Below are 22,130 nucleotides of genomic sequence, written 5' to 3'. Positions count from 1 at the left end.
GGGTTTCCTCTGGCTTCCTCCAAAGACATGCGCTATAGGTGAACTGGATGAACCAAATTGGCTGTAATGTATGAGTATGTGTGAATGTGAGAGTGTATGGGTGTTTCCCAGAACTGGATTGTGGCTGGAAGGTCATTCGCTGCGTGAAACATATGCCGGAGTAGTTGGCAGTTCATTCCGATGTGGCGACCCCTTTCGTTAAATAACGAACTAAGCTAAAGGAAAATTAATGATTGAATGGAAACCTGTAACCATTGACTTCCAATGTACTTGTTTCTCCTACTATGGAAGTTAATAATTACATGTATTCAACAGTATTCAAAATATCTCCTTTTGTGTGTTCAACAGAATGATGAGAATTGGAACAAGTGAAAAATGAGTAAATAATGAGTACATTTACATTTTTGGGTGAACTATCCCTTTACTAAAATCATGTAATATGTGCATGTTTAAGATCTTATTTTAATCTTATTTTCCTCATGTTTGATGCAACCATATTTCATAATCAGGTCTAATTTGAAAGCTCAAGTAGACAAAGATAAAGGAAAATATTTCAATGTATTATAAATAGGAAATGCTTACCTGTAGACAGCAGTCAGGGGTCGTTTGGATCCTGCTTTAGGCCTGTAGGGCTTGGGCTCTCCAGCCATGTTAATATCTGCAGAAACAGAAGAATTCAGCATCAAACATTTGTAAAAAGCATAAAGTTACAGGCTTTGTTTATTTTAAACCATGACCGGGCAAATAAAAACATGTATCTTCAGTCTTTAATGACTGGAGCGTGATAGACAGAACAATGCGGTGCTTGTTTGATGTTCGGCAAATAATTTGCTGCCATGGCATCGTAAAACCAAAAGAAAGCAGATCCTGTATTCTGAAAATGCAGCAATATCTTTTCTCTGAACCTGCTTTTGTGCAATTTACCTCTTGAATAACAACAGCATGAGATATTCATGAAAAACGCAGTCCATTACCAAGATAATTCACAAACAGAGGGCAAACAGAACCTTTGTACACAGGCATATTTGGCGAATAGGCATTGCATGTCAAATGCTGATAATAGCAATGCAAATAGTGCAGCGCTTCAGGTTATGCAGAATAATAAACACTTCAGGTACTTGTAGTCACATATACCTACACTTACCGGCCACGTTATTACATACACCTGCCCAACTCATCGTTAACGCAAATTTATAATCAGCCAATCACATGACAGCAACTCAATGAATTTAGGCATGTAGACATGGTCAAAACGATCTGCTGAGGTTCAAACAGAGCATCAGAATGGGGAAGAAAGGTGATTTAAGTGACTTTGAATGTGGCATGGTTGTTGGTGTCAGACGGGCTGGTCTGAGTATTTCAGAAACTGCCAATTTATTGAATTTTTTCACGTACAACCATCTCAAGGGTTTACAGAGAATGATCCGAAAGAGGAAATATCCAGTGAGCGGCAGTTCTGTGGACACAAATGCCTTGTGGATGCCAGAGGTCAGAGGAGAATATCCAGACAGGTTCGAGCTGAAAGGCAACAGTAACTCAAATAACCACTCGTTACAATCGAGGTCTGCAGAAGAGCATCTCTAAACGCACAACACGTCCAACCTTGAAGCGGATGGGCTACAGCAGCAGAAGACCACATCGGGTGCCACTCCTGTCAGCTAAGAACAGGAAACTGAGGCTACAATTCGCACAGTTTCACCAAAATTAGACAATAGAAGATTGGAAAAACGTTGCCTGGTCTGATGAGTCTCGATTTCTGTTGTGACATTGGAATGGTAGGGGTCAGAATTTGGTATCAACAACATTAAAGCATGGATCAATCCTGCCTTGTATCAATGGTTCTGGTGGTGGTGTGGTTAAATGGTGTGGGGGATATTTTCTTGGCACACTTTGGGCCCATTAGTATTAATTGAGCATTATGTCAACGCCACAGCCTACCTGAGCATTGTTGCTGACCATGTCCATCCCTTTATTACCACAGTATACCCATCTTCTGATGGCTACTTCCAGCAGGATAACGCACCATGTCATAAAGCGCCAATCATCTCAGACTGGTTTCTTGAACATGACAATAATTTCACTGTACTCAAATGGCCTCCACAGTCACCATATGTCAATCCAATAGAGCACCTTTGGGATGTGGTGGAACAGGAGATTCACATCATGGATGTGCAGCCGACAAATCTGCAGCAACTGTGTGATGCTATCGTTCAACTCAATTCAATTCATCTTTATTTATATATCGCTTTTACAATGTACATTGTGTTAAAGCAGCTTCACCAAGAAGATAATTGTCAATTGAAACAGTGTCAGTTCAGTTTTCAGAGTTCAAGTTCAGCTTAGTTTAGTTCAGTTCAGTTCAGTGTGTTTTAATATTCACTGCCGAGAGTCCAAACACTGAAGAGTAAACCATTGATGCGCAACTCTACAAGTTCTGAACTATGCAAGCCAGTGGCGACAGCGGTGAAAAAAAAAAAAAAAAAAAAAAACTTTGCCAATTGGCGAAAGTGAAGGAAAAAAAAAACCTTGAGAAACCAGGCTCAGTTGGGCACGACCATTTCTCATATGGCCAAACGTCTTGTGCAGAGCTGCAGACTAGGTGCCGAAGGCTGAATCTTAGCAAAAACTCGTCTGTCCCTGGAGACTCACAGGAATCAGACACATGCTATCTACTCCTCCATGACCACCACAGCAGCTGCTACGGCCTGGTTCAGGATTGTGGAAACCTTTGGAATATGGACCAAAATCTCTGAGAAATATTTTTCCAGTATCTTGCCACGAAGGATTAAGGCAGTTTTAAGGAAAAAGGGGGTCCAACCCAGTACTAGTGCCTAATAAAAAAATTTACCTACTTTAATAAAATAAATAAATAATATATATAATATATACAGACACACACACACAGCAAAACATTTAGGAGGACAATGGTATTTTAACTACCACAAAAAAACAAACAAAAAAAAGTTACTTAATTTTTAGTGCGAATGTTTTTAAAAATTGTGCAATAAATACATTTGACTTATCAATTAGCTTCAACACTTGGTGTAATCACACTTTGCTTTCAAACTTTTATTTTAGATATAGTTTTCCAGGTAGGATTCAAAGAATAAAATATGATCAACAATGAATCTATCACTGATTAGTCATTGGCATCCCTAATACATACAAAGAGCACATCTTTAAAGAAACTGCAGATTAAAAACCTAGGCTCTATTAAAACGTTTAATTCCAACTAATATTAAAACCCTTTCTCTTCTGCAGTGAAATGAAATGATGAAAACAAAAATGCTCCAAGCACTTGACCTTGATGCACACAGAGGTATGTACATTAAAGCATTTATTTTTTTATCCGACCAGCATCCTTGAACGACGGCACATAAAATACAGAACATTTGTGAGACTTATGTGTGGCGTCTGACCCAGCAGTCCTGTTCACAACATTCAGCACAAAAACAATCAGTAGCACAGCTCCAACGCAACACTAACAAGGGAAAGTGCGATAGCAATGCTTTGAGATGAATGAGATACATATGGTTCCATTCACAGCTTGCAGCTCTAAAATCTCACACTGAGAGCGTCGGGTGGATTGAACAGTTTAAAGCATGCCGACTGAGTTTATGCTAATTTGTTTTGATAAAAAATAATAATAAATGTAATGTAAATAATTAAATAAAACTGAAAAAATAAACAGTAATAAATTTATTCATTCGTTTTCCTTTGGCTTAGTCCCTTATTTATAAGGGGTTACAACAGTGGAATGAACCGCCTACTATTCCAACATAAGTTTTATGCAGTGGATGTTCTTTCAGCTGCAACCCAGTACTGGGAAACACTAATACACTCTCGCATTCACACATACTCATACACTACGGCCAATTTAGTTTATTCAGTTCACCTATAGTGCATGTGTTTGGACTGTGTGGGAAACCGGAGCACCAGGAGGAAACCCATGTCAACACGAGGAGAACATGCAAACTCCACACAGAAATGCCAACAGGTCCAGCCAGGACTCGAATCAGCAACCTTCTTGCTGTGGGACAACAGTGCCAACCACTGAGCCACCGTGCCGCCTAGTGTTACAGTAAATGCAATTTTAAAATGAAATGCCATTTACTATGATATGAAAAAGAAGCTTGAGGAAAGGAGATACATTCAGTTTAATGAATCAAATGGATAAAGCATACAGAGCTCTGGGCTGCCTCTAGCTCTACAACGTTGAGTCTTATGTCGGGACGTCTACAGCTCTTTATGATTTGTGTAATTCCAGCATTATGGATGTGACATTTGCAGTAAAATCTCAAAACATTAATTTACAGAGAGAGTATATGTTAACATTATTTTGAAACCTCGGTTTCTATTTTTAACTAACCACAGAGTTATGGGATCAGAAAAATGTCAATCCGTAAACATTTCTAATATTTTAAATGAGGAAAATAAACATGCGTTATGGATCTGACGAAAAAAGTTAGCAGGTTTATAGTAGAAAACATACTTTGTAGAAATTCTGTGAATTAAACTGCACAACCCAAAAGAAACAATGCTAGAGTTGCTCACTACAGGACAAAAACTGGGAAAAAGCTTGTGTATGTGACATCTCTCTATTAAGGATGTGACAGATGTGAAATTGGCACGTGTGTGATTTTGGTAAATCCAATATAACAGTCTAAAAACATGAACAGAGACATTTGAGTATTTTTAAAGCACTGTAAAAACACAGAAAACGTGCAGAAAATGCTGAAACGGTTTCGCTATTTTCACATGGTTGACATTTGCAAGGATTTGCTCATTTATCTATTTGATTATTTAAATTGATTGAACTTATTTGAAGCCACTGACCGATCATTGAACTTAGGGGACTAGGGGTAAGTCCAACATATAATAGAAGCAATATTTTTAATATTTTAAAATGGACTACTAGTTTTTGCACAACGTTTACTATTCGTTTACTATTCTCCATTTTAAATAATAAACTATTCAAAAATAGTTTTGCAAAAAATATACAAAAGCATAAATGATATAAAATCATGTGAATCTAAATCACAGGCATCTAAATATTTGTAAAAATATGATTACAAAAATACAATTAAAATAAAAAATATCTTAATTTACTGTGTTCTTTATTATTAGCATGCAAAATTGAATTACAGTGCATCCGGAAAGTATTCATAGCACTTCACTTTTTCCATTTTTATGTTACAGCCTTATTCAAAATGGATTAAATTCATATATTTCCTCAAAAATCTACACACAATACCCCATAATGACATTTTAATACAAATAAAAAAAACTGAAAAATCACATGTACAGAAGTATTTACAGCCTAATTTAATCCATTTTGGAATTAGACTGTAACATACAAAAATGTGGAAAAAGTGAAGTGCTATGAATACTTTCTGGATGCACTGTATATACACACATCTTCTACTTTAAATATAATAACATTGTACAAAACATATTATATACACATAGCATGCAATACATTGCAAAGAACATATAAACAGAATGCATTTTCAGACAAATCAACAGTAAACAGTCACAATTTTACAATGATGCAATGAATATATAATAATAAAATAAATAAATTCAATGAAGCCTGTATTTGCATTCTTGTTGTGACTGGTGTTACAAGATAAAAACAAGAGGAAAAAATCTGACAGAAAACACAAAGCCCTTTCAGAAGGCATCTTCTTGCAGAAATCCTGTTATTTTTCCGCTGATGCTTGGGCACCTCGGCTCATGACATGACAAATTCACTTCTCCAAACAGCATCATGCAGAAAACAGCTCCTCCTATTTAACACAGCACCTGTTTGTATGCATAAGGTATACAGTTTTCATTTTTCCACTAGGGCCAGGTATCGATTCAGATGATCAAATCGATTTTATGGTGAATCACATACTCATAAATTATTGATTTAATTAATGTACAATTGTTATTACAAATGCTATTGATATTTATAAAAAGGAGAAGTGAACCCACCTCTCTATATCAGATCAGAATTTGTCATAAAATTAAATATTTTTTTCAAGTTAAAGACACACAAACAGACACACACAGATTCTAAATGTTTTTTCTTATAAATTTGAATAAATTTAAGAGCACAGTGTATTATTAAGCTGACATTGCTGTAAACAATTATGCACAGATTAAGCCCAGATCTCTAAATTGCTTGCTCTATAGATGTCACTGTTTATATCAACAAAGGCTCAATAAAGATATGTTCCCAGATGAGCTCACTGTACATTTTTGACAATCTCAAACTGGGGCACGATCTTTTCTGATCCTCCATGAGAGAAGTCGGTCAGCTTGTTGTGCGTATATCAGCTTGCTATCGACTGTCCCATCCACTAGGGTTGGGACGATAGACCAGTGTTTCCCAACCCTGTTCCTGGAGGCACACCAACAGTACATATTTTGAATGTCTCCCTTTTCTGACCCATTAACTTCAGGTTTTGGAGTCTCTTCTAATCTTATGATAAGCTGATTCAGGTGTGTTTGATTAGGAAGAGGTTTAAAATGTGTACTGTTGGTGTGCCTTCAGGAACAGGGTTGGGAAACACTGCGATAGACGATACCATCGTCCATCGCCGATGGCCAATAGACATCGCGATGCTGAACTGGTATCGCGAACCTCCGCCCTGCCCCTTCACAGCTTCAACACGCTCGTGAAAAACACACACTTAAGCAGGTCACACACCGGATACGCCATGACACAGCGCGCACATGATAGTTGGAAGTATCGCACACCAGATGCACACATTCGCATGATATTTAAAATAAAACTATTCAGATGGAGCTCTGTGGTGCGGCAGAAATATGAACAGTGTCCTGAGTCATGGCTGGGCGCCGTGTACAGCCACCGACTTTCCGGTGTGTGTACCCTGATAGAAACCTATGTTTAGAATTCTGAAATGCATGGTGCTGCAGGACGCGTCGCCGAGCGGCGTTTCTGGTGTGTGACCCCCTTCAGGCCCCTTTTACACTAATAGGTCTTAGTTTTAAAATGGCATTTTAGAACAAAAAAAAGATCCACTTCCACACTGTGGTTTCATCTAGCATTTCTGAAAAGCCCTCCTTCCACACTATACTGCTGAACGTGTGTCATCGTCAGTACACAGCTTCAATCTTTCACTTTCACGCTTGTACTTAGTCATTTTTGTGAAAACCTCAGATATTGTTGGTTGATTCCTGTTGGTTGTGCACCTTTTTAACCAACCAAGTTTGTCGATGCCATTATAACAACACAGATCACTCTGCCTATTCATGCCAGAGTCCCGCGGAAACAGTGATTGACCGGTGGCAATTTGTGTGTAACTTATCTTTATTTATTTATGATTTGGTTATGGGTAAAACAAAGGCCATGCGGGTCAGCTAGTTGAAACTGTAGGCTAAAAATAATTAATTAATTATGAATTAATTAATTATTCATAAATAATTAATTCAACCCCACCTACGGCATTGATGCCATCGTCCATCGTTTTACATTAGACATCGTACGATGCCAAATTGGTCGAAATCGCCCAACCTTATCATCCACCCCTTCCCTAAACCCAACTGATAGTGTTTCTAAAGCAAAAAGCAACCATTTTCGTTGCGTGCGTTTATCACAATTTCACACTGCATGTTTTTTTTTTTTTTTGGCAGTTTTGTTTTACCTGGTTTCTTGAAACATCCTACACTGAACTCGACCCCGGTCTGTGTCCCAAGTCTGACACCATACGTGGTGAGATAACAGGCAAACTGGTCAAGCCGGAAAAGCGGTTCATATGGAGGTAAATGGTCAGTGGTACAGCAAAAAGGTAAAAAAGATTTTCCACAGCAGTGTCATACCACCACGCGTTTGTTTTACACACAAAATGCAAAAATACATAGCCCAGGGTACATATTTGACAGTTCTCAAGCATGTAACTCTGGACACATATTCCTGATGAGCCTGTGTTGGTTCATATGAATACTCAAAATTTCCACAAATTAGTGTGTATCTGACTATTCAATTTGCAAAAACCCACCAAAGTGAATTGAATTCAGTTCTTTCACACTGAGATGTCCATTACTGAGGGATACTTTAGGCATCTGAGCCACAGAAATATGCCTGTCAGTCTCTTTCATGCTTTTTCATAACTCATAAAACACGTCCTGCTCCTTTCTCAGGCTCATCTCAGGCTCATTACTGCTCTAATGTATAGAAGCAGATATGTTTACAGCTAAACTATATAAAAAATATCTGTGAATTAACATTATTATACATCATAAATCCCTACAGCGCTTCCTCTGACATGCTCTGAGGGGAAAACAGAATAGAGGGGGAAAAATATTCATGGCTTCGAAAATCAATATTAAATCTGCCACCCTAAAAAAAATATAAATTCAATGAAAAAATATTTTTATTTAAGTTTTTTCTTTGCTGGAAGTCCACTGATGTGCATGTGTTTTCTGGACTGGTTGCCTGGAGACGAGTGGAGCTGTCCGAGGTGCTGAACCCCGGGCTGCTGCTGGCTCTTCTTCTGTGCCTGAAAGCTTTCCATTGAGACAGACTCACACAAAGAGACACGCGCAGCATCTGAAACAAGCCCTACAGTATTCTCAGTGGACACGGTCAAAAGCAAGGCCTCATTCAGACATTTTTTTTTATAGTGGTTTCCAAAAATAATTGAAGGACATTTTGTGCCGTCTTAAAATAATGTGAAAGGAACATATTGCATTAAATAATTAACCAAATAAATCTTATTAAATATTAAGTTGTATTTAAATTTAAATCAAAAAGCATTTCACAGTTAAAAAAAATACATATATAAAATATTTTTTTTAAATAGTAAAAAAGTGAGAAAAAAAGAGAAAAATAAATAAAATGTAACAAAAAATAATAATAATAAAATGTGAAATAAAATGAAATACTAAAAAACTACAACAAATTAAAGCTATTTTATTATCATTATATTAACTAATAAGATTAAAGCTGTAATATAAAGTATTGTAAAAGTATCAAATTTATTAAACCAAACAAAAACGAATTAATACAAGAATTTATATTAGCACGACTAAAATATGAAATAAAACTGTAAATTAAAATTAAAGTAATTATTATTAAAACCATATTATTAATATACAGATTGGGAAATTACATATTGAACAAGTCATCATTGCTGTTGACTTGAAATTTTCCCCGGATGTTGGTAACAACCAAAGAAATCCATATATGCAAATTAGTATGCACATTTTTTACAAATTAAAAAATGAGTAATAAAATGCAAAATGATGCAGGGAAAAAATATTGAACACATAAAGAAAGGGAGATGTAGAAAGTCAGTGAAAACCCAGACGGCAGTTGAAATCTCTCTGTAGTTCTTCAGCAACCTTCTGCCCTTCGTCAGTCTAAATGAATATCAGCTGCTTCAGTCCAACATCTACATTATCAGGATAATGAAGAAACCAGAGTGGATATTTCAGCAAGACAATGATCCAAAACACAGCTAAGAAAACTCTCAAATGCTTTCAGAGAAAGAAAATCAAGCTGTAGAATGGTCTAGCCCAGGGGTGGGCAAACTCGGTCCTGGAGGGCCGGTGTCCTGCATAGTTTAGCTTCAACTCTACTCAAACACACCTGAACATGCTAATCAGTGTCTTCAAGATCACTAATTATCTATAAGCAGGTGTGTTTGATCAGAGTTGGAGCTAAACTGTGCAGGACACCGGCCCTCCAGGACCGAGTTTGCCCACCCCTGGTCTAGCCAATCACCTGACTTAAATCCATTAGAAAATAATACAAAATAAAGATCAGATTTGATTCTCTTAAAAATGAATTAACAATAATCAATTAAAATGCCACTGCATTATAAGATCCCAACCAAACCCAGTGATGTAAACTCAACTACAAAATATACTACATGGAATTCAAACTAAAAGGGTTCAGAATTCAGTATTGAGAGTAACCTTTAAACCTGACTGCCAAAAAAGGTTAAAAACAAAGAGCTGCTTCACACTTGCTGATTTGTTTCTTCCTATAAAGAAGAACTTCCATCTTTCATCACCTTGTCTGACCTCTTATCAGTTTGACCTTACAAACACTGCAGTGTAGAGCCTTTAAATCGTAAATAATTGCTGCAATTTCAGAGCTATGCTATATGCAAAAACAAACATACAACAGCAAATTAACTGAAGAATTGAGGAGGTCAGGATGTCATCTGAAAATCCCATTTATTAAGACTTCTGCTTCATTCTGGTGTGATTGTAATCTCAATGCTGAATGCCAACAATGCAACTAATCAGGATAGCCATATAAACCCTTATCAACCTCTAAATAAATAGGCAAAACATATCTTCAGCAATGCACTCAATCAGACTCTATTGTATTTTGGTCACTATGGTTAATACTACAGCAGTATTTGGCCCAGTGTGTGTGTGTGTTTGTTTAAATCACACTTTCGATGCTGTTTATGTATTTACAAAATGGTAATTTTCCTATTCAGCCTATGTCGGGTCATTTAGCATATCGTTGGTCTCATGCAGATCACTGCAATATGCAATTCACAGTCACCGCTTGACGTCCATTGCAAAAGCAGAACTACTGTATTAAGATGCAATCGTTTCAAATATCAAAACATTAGAGAGAAAGAGAAAGGAGTCAAGGGTGAAACTGAATAATGTGCGGAATGAAAGTGAATATTAATGGAGCAAACCATTCTAAGTTTAATTACTAATTCTTTAATTAGTTCAGTACAGCTGTAATATAGTGAAGCATACATAAATGCTAACCATGTTCATTATTGGGTGCTTTAACATCTTCAAAATTAAATTAAGCCTGTATGTTCGTATTTAGATCAAGACCGTTAAATCATGCATGATAGCAATAATTAATACACAAATAATTAGAAAAAATACATAGATCTGTTATGAAACAAATAACACATTTGTCAGTATTATTGGTTTCATAATAGATCTAAAAAATGCTCTCTAGTTATTTACTATTACTATTTATTTACTTTATTTAGTCTTGGGTTAAAAAAAGAAAAAAAAAGTGTATAAATTAAAAGGCTAACAATTATAGCTTTTAAATAAAATTTTTGTAATAAACATAAGTTTGTAATAATTGCTTAGATGTAATTTCTAGCATCCGTTATTAGTAAATGTAACACACACTTACCGGTCACTTCATTAGATACACCTTAGTACCGGGTTGGATCACTTTTGCCTTTAGAACTGCCTTAGTCCTTTGTGGCATAGATTCAACAAGGTACTGGAAGTTTTGTGTGCCAAGAAAATATCCCCACACCATTACAACCCCACCACCACCACAAGGGATGAGGTTCTCAAGGTGAATGCGTACCCTGGCTCTAGAGGTCAAACAGCAAAAAAGAATCTTGATGTGATTCTGGAGTCAGATCTGAGTTTCAATAGTCATGTCAAAGCAGTAAGTGAATCATCATACTACCATCTCAAAAACATTGCAAGAATTAGATGCTTCGTTTCCAGTGAGGACTTAGAGAAACTTGTTCATGCTTTTATGACCAGCAGGGTGGATTACTGTAATGAACTCCTCACTGGCAGTTTGTTTGAATTACTATTGTGTATGAAATGTGCTATATAAATAAACTTGCCTTGCCTAATTATTTCTTCATTATTGGTTTCGTCATCTTGACTTCAAGCTTAAAAAGGTGTCGTTTCATTTTGATTATGATTAAATTAAGCTTGTTTTTCCGAGGTTAACGAATGAGCTCCTCAAACTATGCCTACTCCATTTGGTGCCCTCAAGCCCCCCTGCATTGCCTAATTATTCACTTTTTCTATATATTTACTCAAATTATTTTTAAATTCCATTATAAAAAAATTATAAGACTTTAGTTATATTTTTCAATCTTTTATTTTCATTTTTAAAAAGACAAATGTTGAAAACATTTTGAAATAAAATAATCTTAAATTCTATTAAATGTATTTCAATTCTGCAAACGTCAACTATTTTTTAAGTAACAAAATCTTACCAACTTTTAGTTGCTAACTTTTAAGAACCCTGCACTGAAAGAGAGCCACTGTCAGCCACTCAGTTTAACCTCATGCAGAAGTATATATTGACCAGAATCAAGAATTCCAGCATATATAGAGCTCAGCTGGGTGCTGATTTCTCCTCAGTTGCCATCTGTTTTACTGCATGCTAAACAGAAGAGCAAGCAGGCTGCCGCTTGCAGCCAAACCTTCATTTTCTTCCACTTAGCACACTGTCACATCTCAAAGCCACAACGACCGTAAGGTACGCACTCACACACTTAAATATAGCTCAAACACACACAAACACATCCGCTCCCAGTCACAAATTTCTACATCTCCACGGGGCGTCTATTTAAATCCTGATTTCCAGCAGGAGGTGCGGTGATAATTATATAGATGCATCTGATACTGTGACCCGAATCTGCAATCAAATTTCTACAGCAAAATGTAGTATCGCTTTCTCAAACACTGTAGCTGTATCTGAGGCTCGGAAGAGTGTGGTTTGTGTTGTGCAGTCAAGACGTGTTTCTTTGCACTGCAAAAGTAAATCCAATATGAATGCACTTCCAAAGTATGAAGATTTGACATCAAATTGGGTCTGTAAAAACACCTTCACTGCTGAAGAAGAGCTGGAATTCAGATATTATAATAAGAGATTTGTTTATCACTCTCAGAGTTAGTGGCAGACAAAATTAAAACAGACTGGTCCATCATTTGACCAATCAGAGAAGAGTGGTGGGGTTTAGAGACCAGATTCAACACTGAGGCTGCATCCCAGTCCACTTTTTCTCCACGATGAACGTCCAGGGTTCTCCAGCCTCCTGTGCCTAGACTGCAGCTCTAGACTCCTTGGCCAGAGGAGAAATGGTTGTGCCCAACTGAGCCTGTTTTCTCTCAAGATTTTTTCCTTCACTTTCATCAATTGGTGAAACTTGTTCCTCGCCACTGGCTTGCTCGGTTTGGGACTTCTGAAGCTGAGCATCGATGGATTTGCTCTTCAGTGTTTGGACCACACTGAACTGAATTAAACTGAACTTCTACTCTGAAAACTGGACTGATGCAGTTTCATTTTACTAGAACTTCTATGTTAAACTGCTTTTACCCAATCTGCATTGTAAAAACACTATAGAAATAAAGATGAATTTTAAACAGGCACTCGTGAACTTCCTTTCCTCCAGGGAATCCCCAACGCCATTTAAAAATGCGTTCCACTTCATCAAGTAAACGAGGGTAGTTTGAATTAAAGTTCGTAAAGTTTTATGTCTTTCCGTTGTATTCATATTTGAACACAAATATGCATTCATTATCTCCACAAGAAAGAAAGAAAGAAAGAAAGAGACCCAGTCAATCGCAGCTTTGACGGAGCTGTGAAGCGAGCAGACTTTTGCCCGGTCTCTTACGCATATATACTGTACATGCATCTAAACGTGCAAATTTCATGCACAAACACATAATGCATTTAGTATTTCAGTGTATAATAACAGCTTTCAGTGTATTATAACAGCTTGTCATCCAGTGATAAGCAGTTATTCTGCAAAATTAATGTTAAAGTGAGCGGCGTTCGTCAGACAGGTTCAGTAATAAATCATAAGCAGTTATTATGTACTGATGTCATTTATCACATATGCGTTAAATGGTGGTAGCTTACTATGGTAAGGGAGGAGACAGCAAGTAATTTTAATGCACCCAGATATTGAATTGAACCGAATCGGTGGCATGATAATTGTAACCGAACCAAACCGTGAGACAAATGTGGGTTCACACGCCTACTGGGTGTTGTGGTTGGGGAACTGAACAAAAAGTACATGTAAAATTATAAAACCAAATTTCCAATAAAACCTCAGAACTGACATCTTGTGGACAAACTAAGTAGCATCGAAAATGATTCAAAGCACACATGTGAGCTGCTCATCCATCAGTTAGGAAAATCGCCTGATCATGTACATGAAGCCAGCTTAAAGGCACAAAATGTAAGATTTTTTTTTTAAACAAACTAAACAAAAACCATGAGAACAGTGTTATATATTTTGCTGAATACTTACATTATTCCAAATGTTTTGAAGAATATTCAAATCCAGAGAAATAAGCAATTTTATCTAGCGAAACAAAGTGTGGGTTTACTCTAATGACATCCCACACCCTTAATTCCTTTAATACCAAATATGCTTTAATATGTTGTGTGTTTTATTAGACTGCACAGAGCAGCATGATAACAGAACCTTAAAATGTATTTAGTCTGATAAATCAGTGCTGCTGCTTCTCCACATGATCAACACCAGAAAAGCCGGAAGATGTAGACTATAGCATAATAAAAGCTTCACTGCTTTCATGTGATTTGTGCTCGTCATTCAGCACTTGTCTTTACAAACTGTTACAAAATGACATACTGTGCCTTCAACAATAATTACAAATTCAGTTAAATTACTTATGGAAAACAGATTAAAAATGTAGCCTGTAGATTTCTTCATATAATGAAGTGCATGTTCAATCATCCACTTCAAACTTCCACCACCTCTTTCAATCGACAGCTAGGGAATTAAATCACACTGAAACAAGGCACAGAAATCTATATTCTGATTCAGCTAAGTAATAGTCAAATACAGTATGTACCAAACCCTACGGATGGATGTAATTATATGAAGACCTCCAAAACAATCTATAAAATAGCATAGGACTGATAAAACACACCACATAACATGTGCAACCACAGATTTCTTGCAGAGATGAGTGTGTCTAACTTATGAATTCATTTAAAATTCCTATAGTGACCTAATTTAATGTGGCACATCAGGCAACACTCATCTGCACAAACCTCAAAAAGGAGCACTGATTTATTTCCTGAAGTAGCATTTACAGTACATGACAATACATTTTAGCACTGCAGGGATCTCTGTGCACAAACTGCCTCATCATATCCCAATATGAACCACTAACTCCGCCGCAGACAATATGTCACCATGATAAGAAAGCAAAACATCAAGCACAAGCTCTGCTTTAAATAAGTATATAATGAAGAACTGGAGGAGCCTGAGGGATCGGGGTGTTAACGGGCTTATAGCCGCTGATCAGAGGCATGCAGTGAGATGTGAGCTGCTAAAGCAAACATAAACATCTCCAGTGTGGATTCGCTCTGTTAATCCAGCCGCATGAAACGATTGTGCCTTTTGATGATAATCTGGGTGAGGAATTTTCCTTCAGACTAAATCAGATACAGCGAAGTACGCGTCCTAAAAAATTCTGTTAGCATGCTTTGAAACACAGATCAGTGCGAGATTCTAGAAAGAAACCAAAGTATTTATAGTTCGGCAAGGATCTGATGACTTTGAAGTTATTATTGTGGTCTGATGAGCAGCAAACCGGCTCTCAAGCATATAAAATATCATAATGTTAAAAAGCATACAATACTGTGCAAAAGTTTTAGACCACCATTATTTTTGTTGTTATTGATATAATAGCCACATACTGTTCAAGTATTTATAATTCTCTTTATTGTAATACAACCAGAAAATACAGGTGTTTATTTAATCATTAATTTGTCTAACATTTGGTATAAAACTGGTGGAAGAAACACTTTTTTACCAGCGGTGTTGGAAATGATTTCTGAATTGACAGAATTATTAATTCTTAAATGTACAGAGAGGTTTTAAACCATTATGTCATTCCTTCTGGAAAACAATGATTTGTAAGGGTTTTGTTTTTATTTCAGTAATTATTTCAGCAAACACACTGTTAATGAAGCAAAATCATATCTATAAGTAAAAACAAACAAATAAATAAATCAATTAATAAATAAAAGGTAATGAAACACATGCATGAAATGAAATGGCCTCCACAGACTCCAGACCTCGATAGTTTGGTGTTACCTGGAGAGAACACTTAAGCTGGAATATAAAACTAAAACTGAATATATTTTTATAATGAAAATGCATCACCCTAAACAAATTAAAAACATAAATAATGCATTAACTAAAATCATATAAAACAATTTCCATTTAATAAATAATGCTGAAATAAAATAAAAATAACAGATTGAAATGTTTTTTCTTTAAAATGTAGCTTTGTCATCTAACAGTAAATAATATCAAGCTTAATATCAAATGCATTAGTTTCCACAAAATATAAAGCAGAGGGTAAAAAATATGATTATATGAACCCAATAAAAATGAAATAATAAATGAAATAATAAATAAACATGAATCGAGGAAACAATGATTTTACGTTCTGTCAGTTTAGGCTAATCGTGCAAATTTATATAGTTCAGTCATACAAAAAGGTATGATTTTTAAAAACAGGCATGGCACCAAACGCCACCCCTAAACTCAACCGTCATTGGGGGATGAGCAAATCGTACTAAATTGAACAAATGAGATGATACAAATGGATATGAATTAACCACTAAATCAAAAAGTTACAAATTGCCATGAGATATCATTGCTTCGAAACAATGAGTCTGTTTAAATGGACACCAATAATCAGATTTTAATAGGATTAAGACAATACTCTGATTAAGAGTCTACCATGGAAACAGTAATTTTTGATTACCGTAATCCAACTAAAGCCATAATCAAATTAAACAGAAATTGAATTAGGACATGTGGAGTATGTCGGTTTTAGACACTTTATTAAAGTGCAAAACAGAAATTTAAACACATTTAAACATAATCAAACTATTACCGTCGTGTAGGTTTTATTTCCATATGGCATGCGGGATCAAATTCCATTAAAACTACACTCTTCCAGCAGTTCATACTGTTTGTGCATCCAATATCTCGTTAGTCACGGGGGCATGCATGAAATGTTCCTGAATGAAAGTGAAAGAGCCAAACTGCAGTTGAAGTCGAAAAATTTAAAATGAAACACCCGAAATTACATAATACTCTGGAGGAAACGTGGATATCGTGATAATACAATGACGTTAATCGAATGATGTGCTATAACATGTAAAACGGGATCATGAAAGGAACATTTAAAAAGCAACTCATGTAAACACCTTAATCATATTATTGTCTTAATCAGATTAAGGCAAATCATTCAATTACTGATGTCCATGTAAATGTAGTCATTGCCTTAATAAATTGTCTTTTAAATGTTTGTTTACTACACCAATAACAATTGGTCATATAACAGAGCAGCAAATCAGCACACTGGAATGATTTCTAAAGACTGAAAAAAAAATGCAAATAGAGAAACTGTGTAGTTGTGTTGAAGAGTGCATCATCATAATGGTGCAATTTAATTCAGTAGCTGAAGTACGTGAACTAGAAAACAGTCCAAGGGCTCTTGCATAGGGCCTTTTGCTCTATATAGCCTGCATTCTGATTGGCTGGGATTTACACAACATTAAAAACGTGGCAGAGAGCACGAGAGAGCTCATTCTTTCTATATTCCCAAGCCATATTTTCAGATATACACTCCTAAGAAACAGTCCTTATTTTCCTGTCACTGTTGAAATAATCCATCTGATCTGGTGCTAGAAAGACATCTGCCATACACCTAGCTCCAATTTAATTGTGCCAACAGGTACAACAGCTGGGCTCTGTGAATTTACAAGATCAGGGCAGGAAGCAATGAATTACAAGATTAAGTGATGTTGACAGATTTATTAAAACTCGGTTTAGGATGCAGCGCTGCACTTTGCTGAAATAAAACCAATTAACTAACAAGCACATCCGCACAACAGGAGTTTAGTTAGGATTAAACGAATGATACTCTGTGAATATCAATAAAAAGTTTACACAAATACAAAAACACGAGTGTTAATTCATCAAGCTCTGAATGCAAACAGTTGTTGATTTCTTTGTACGCTGTCAGCCAGATGTTGGGAATAATTACATTTTAAGTTGTTGTTTTTTCACACTGTGTATTAATGTATTTAAAATTGACTTAAAAAACATTTTGGCCGCGATATTTGGGGGCGACACTGTGGCTTAGTGGTTGACACTGTCACCTCACAGCAAGAAGGTTGCTGGTTTGAGTCCTGGCTGGGTCAGTTGGCATTTCTGTGTGGAGTTTGCATGTTCTCCCTGTGTTGGCGTGGGTTTCCCCTATAGTCCAACTACATACGCCATAGATGAACTGAATAAACTGTATTGGCGGAAGTGTCTGTGTGTGAATGAGAGTGTATGGATGTTTCCCAGTACTGTGTTGCAGCTGGAAGGGCATCTGCTGTGTAAAACATATGCTGGATAAATTGGTGATTCATTCCACTGTGGCAACTCCTGATGAATAAAGGGACTAAGCCGAAAGGACAATAATTGAATGAAAAATATGTGTTTGGTTATATTTTATATTTATTTTACCATATTCTATAGTTCCTGCAACCTGATTTTTAAGATCCAGTGTCACAATATCCTTGAGAAATTATTCTAGCATGCTGATTTGATGCATATAAAAGGATAAACATTTTTTTCAAAGCTATTTAAATGATAACAATTGATCACAGTACTACAGTTTTCCTGTAATAAATGAAGCGGTCTCTTTATTTATTTATTAAAACAAATACAGTATTGAAATGTTGCAAATTCCCAAAACGTGTCAGTTTAATTTGTCCTCTATGATCCAATATTTATGTGTACAATTTGTACTTCATTTTTTTTAAATACTTGAAAGTCCACATGACATTATTCTGAAAAGTATTGAATATTGAATAACATTGGGGGTGGGATTTTTACACTTATCATTATTATAATTATTATTATTATTATTATCATCATCATCATCATCAATAGCTTGCAGCAAACTAACAGTTAGAGGGGAATGGCTAAGCATATTCTGCCCAAGCCATCAAACTGACATCGTCACATGAGGACTGCCATTCCAGAACAGAAACATACAGCACAGTCAGTTTTTGATTAAAGACTAGCATAGATTCATTGTTAAGACTATTGTATGCTAGCAAAATAAACATTGTAAATTTTGATTTCATGGGAACTTTAAAAATGTCTGCAATGATACAGTCATAGTTACACTTGTGTTTGTGTGTAATATATATATATATATATATATATATATATATATATATATATATATATATATATATATATATATATATATATATATAATTTTTTTTGAGAATGCTTTTCAATTCTTTTGGATTTAATCATTTAGCAGACACTTTTGACCAAAGCAACTTACAATTAAGAAGGCATTAAGTGATTCAACATAAGATGCAATACACACAAGTAGTGCTAATTATACAAAGGAACGTTTAGTGCTCAGAGAATTAAGTGGTAGAGTAAGGGAAGTGTTTTTTATAGAGAAAAGAGTGTTTTAACAGGCGGTTTGTCAAACCCACTCACCTGTGTGAAGCATAAAATCATTGAGTTCATAAATGCAGAGTGTGTTTTTTTTTTTAAGAGATATGGCGTGATTGTGGGCGACACGGTGGCTCAGTGGAAAGCACTGTCACCTCACACCAAGAAGGTCGCTGGTTCGAGTCCCAGCTGGGTCAGTTGGCATTTCTGTGTGGAGTTTGTTCTTCTGCGTGGGTTTACTCTGGGTGGTCCGGTTTACCCCACAGTCCAAAGACATGCGCTATAGGTGAATTAAACAAACTAAAATGGTCATAGTGAATGTGTGTGAATGAGAGTGTTTGGGTGTTTCCCAGTACTGGGTTGCAGCTGAAGGGGCATCCGCTGCGTTAAACATATGCTGGATAAGTTGGCTGTTCATTTCGCTGTGGCGATCCCTGATAAATAAAGGGACAAAGCCGAAGGAAAATGAACGAATGCATGAATGAATGAATGAATGGAGTGGTTGTAAGAAAGTGTTTGGTGCAAATGTTTAAAACTGGTGCAAGTGTCAGGTAAAGTGTCAGAGAGATGAAAGGGTGTGTTTTCTACAGGTGGTTTGTCAAGCCCACTCACCTGTGTGAGGTACACTCAGAATTGCATAATGTTTTGAAGTTGTCGTGTGTAACTTCTTTAAAAACACTGCATTGAAAAAAATAAAGTAAAAAAAAAAAAGAGACTTAAAAAAATACTCTTGGAAACTTTTGACCACCAGTGAATATGAATTTCATTTGAGGCCAGAAGACATGCATCTGCAAGGAACTGAAGTGAAATTTAAACAGCTGTTGGGAAAGAGTCCACACTCATCACCATCACAGTCACAGCCCTATTCCTCACAGCGCAGCGGGATGACCTGGTCAAATTCATCCGTCAGATGTAGACTGTGGCTCTGAGATCTATAAACTTGCACTGACAGGGTTTTCGCACAGCATGCAACAGGCCCTGAGAGAACCGTTATGAACCAGAAGGTTTCATAAAGACTTTAATAAAAAAGGCACAATAAAGGGTTTATTATTAGCAACTGAGCAATCCCGTTTTCTATTTAGATCTCCGTCTTCATAAGCCTCTCTCTTCCTCTTAATCCACATAAATGTCAAGAGGCATGCAAAATTGTGTACAGCCGTTCATGAATGTAGAATTGTCTACTTTTAGAGCATGCTGGTTTTATGAGACTACAGTTGAAGGTAAAATTATTAGCCTTCCAGTTATATTCAATATTTTAATAGAGTTTTTTTCCAATACATTTTTAAAATAATAGGAATAGTTTTATAATAATTAATAATAATTTTAATAACTAAATTCAGTAACAAAAATTATTTTGTCTTTGCCATGATGGCAGTAGTTATTATTTGACTATTTGTTTTAGAAAATACAGTACTATTCAACTTGAATTGCAATTTAAAGGCTTAACTAAATCAGGGTATTTGCAGGAATCCTAAAGGTTATTTTAAATACCTTTTTAAGACTTTTTAAAGACCTTCTCAGAATATTTTAAGACCTCATCACCACTTCAAGTTCTAATCAGTATTAAACCTTTAACTTAATAAACAGTTGTAGTTAAATAAATTAAAGGAGCACAATCCCGCTACAAAACTCAGATAAGCTTGGAAGAAACAAAGCTTTAAATAATAAATTACATGGTTGCTTTCAGCGACAGGTTTCAGCCACTGTTTAAACTCGTCTTTCTCCAACCAGGAGTACGCAGCCCTACATTTTCCTATTTTGCTGTCTTTTTCACTCTAAGGTTTAGCTAATTGTGGAGAGTGTCACATGACCTTCCCGCGTTTGTCGCTAATTACGTGACATCACCCAGATGAAGGAGCTTGACCGGACAGGCCCCAGCCCAAACCAATTGCGTGGATCGAGCACATCGTTGTTAATATTAGGAGGAAAATAAATACACTTATGATGTTTTGGAGTCAAACACTTTGGACAACGCTTGAACAAAATTTAAGACCTCGTAAAAACACGATTAAGACTTTTTAATAACTTTTAAGGGCCTTAACTTTCTCATAATTGATTTATCAACTTTAAATACTTTTTAAGACCCCGCGGACACCCTGTAAACTAATTAGGTTAACTCGTTGGACTTATTAGTCATTGGACAACAGTGGTATATATATATAGTTTTTAAGCCAGAATTATTAGCCCCCTTGCCTAATTACCCCTAAGGTAATTATGCAAGTTATTGTATAATGATGGTTTGTTCTGTAGACTATTGAAAAAAATAGTTAAAAAACTTAAATGAGTTTTTAAAAATTAAAAACTGCTTTTATTCTAGCCGAAATAAAACAAATAAGACTTTCTCCAGAAGACAAAAATATTATCAGACATACTGTGAAAATTTCCTTGCTCTCTTAAACATCATTTGGGAAAATATTGCAGACACACATTGCGGTATCGATGCTGAAACAATATATTGGGCAGGCCTAATTTTAATCCATCCAAAGATGAAAACTTAATTTTCAATGCAGCATTTGGGGAGCCTCATTTTAAAAATGGGTTTTATAAGAGCACATTTATGAAAATGATACAGTTTTTGTCTTCCATTACCAATCACTGGCCTGGCATTCATAAGATAGCATTTGTAGTCCCTTTGTGAGGATTTCAGTGAACAAGATCCGCTTTGACACTTATTTTTTTTAATGCAAAGAAAAACAATTACTACACTGGGTGTCAAAAATCTTAAGATTGAGATGTACAGCTTCTGTTTAACAGAATTTGCTCTGATGATGCATGGCTGTGTTCACACAACAGCAGAATACAGTTGCCAGTCTGTATTAGCACACCATATGGTCACTTTCACACAGCTTGGGAATCAGGAAGAGTGACAACTACATTTCATAACAGAAAAAATACAGT

At 36.0% G+C, this 22,130-nt stretch overlaps 1 protein-coding gene across 5 annotated transcripts in view; it reads right to left on the bottom strand.

Moving 5' to 3' along the window:
* LOC130218251 (RNA-binding Raly-like protein) overlaps positions 1-22,130 on the bottom strand; it is a 285,849-nt gene that overhangs the window by 34,341 nt on the left and 229,378 nt on the right. For all 5 annotated transcript variants that reach the window (XM_056450394.1, XM_056450392.1, XM_056450393.1 and 2 more), the window contains one exon: positions 583-658. In XM_056450394.1, coding sequence (XP_056306369.1) covers positions 583-658 — 76 coding nt within the window. The remainder of the gene's footprint in view (positions 1-582; positions 659-22,130) is intronic.

This window comes from Danio aesculapii, chromosome 24 (genome assembly GCF_903798145.1).
Source record: "Danio aesculapii chromosome 24, fDanAes4.1, whole genome shotgun sequence".
In the NCBI taxonomy this organism is placed as follows: Eukaryota; Metazoa; Chordata; class Actinopteri; order Cypriniformes; family Danionidae; genus Danio; species Danio aesculapii.
Note: the sequence above shows the minus strand (reverse complement) of the source record. Positions and strands in the feature narration are given on the sequence as shown.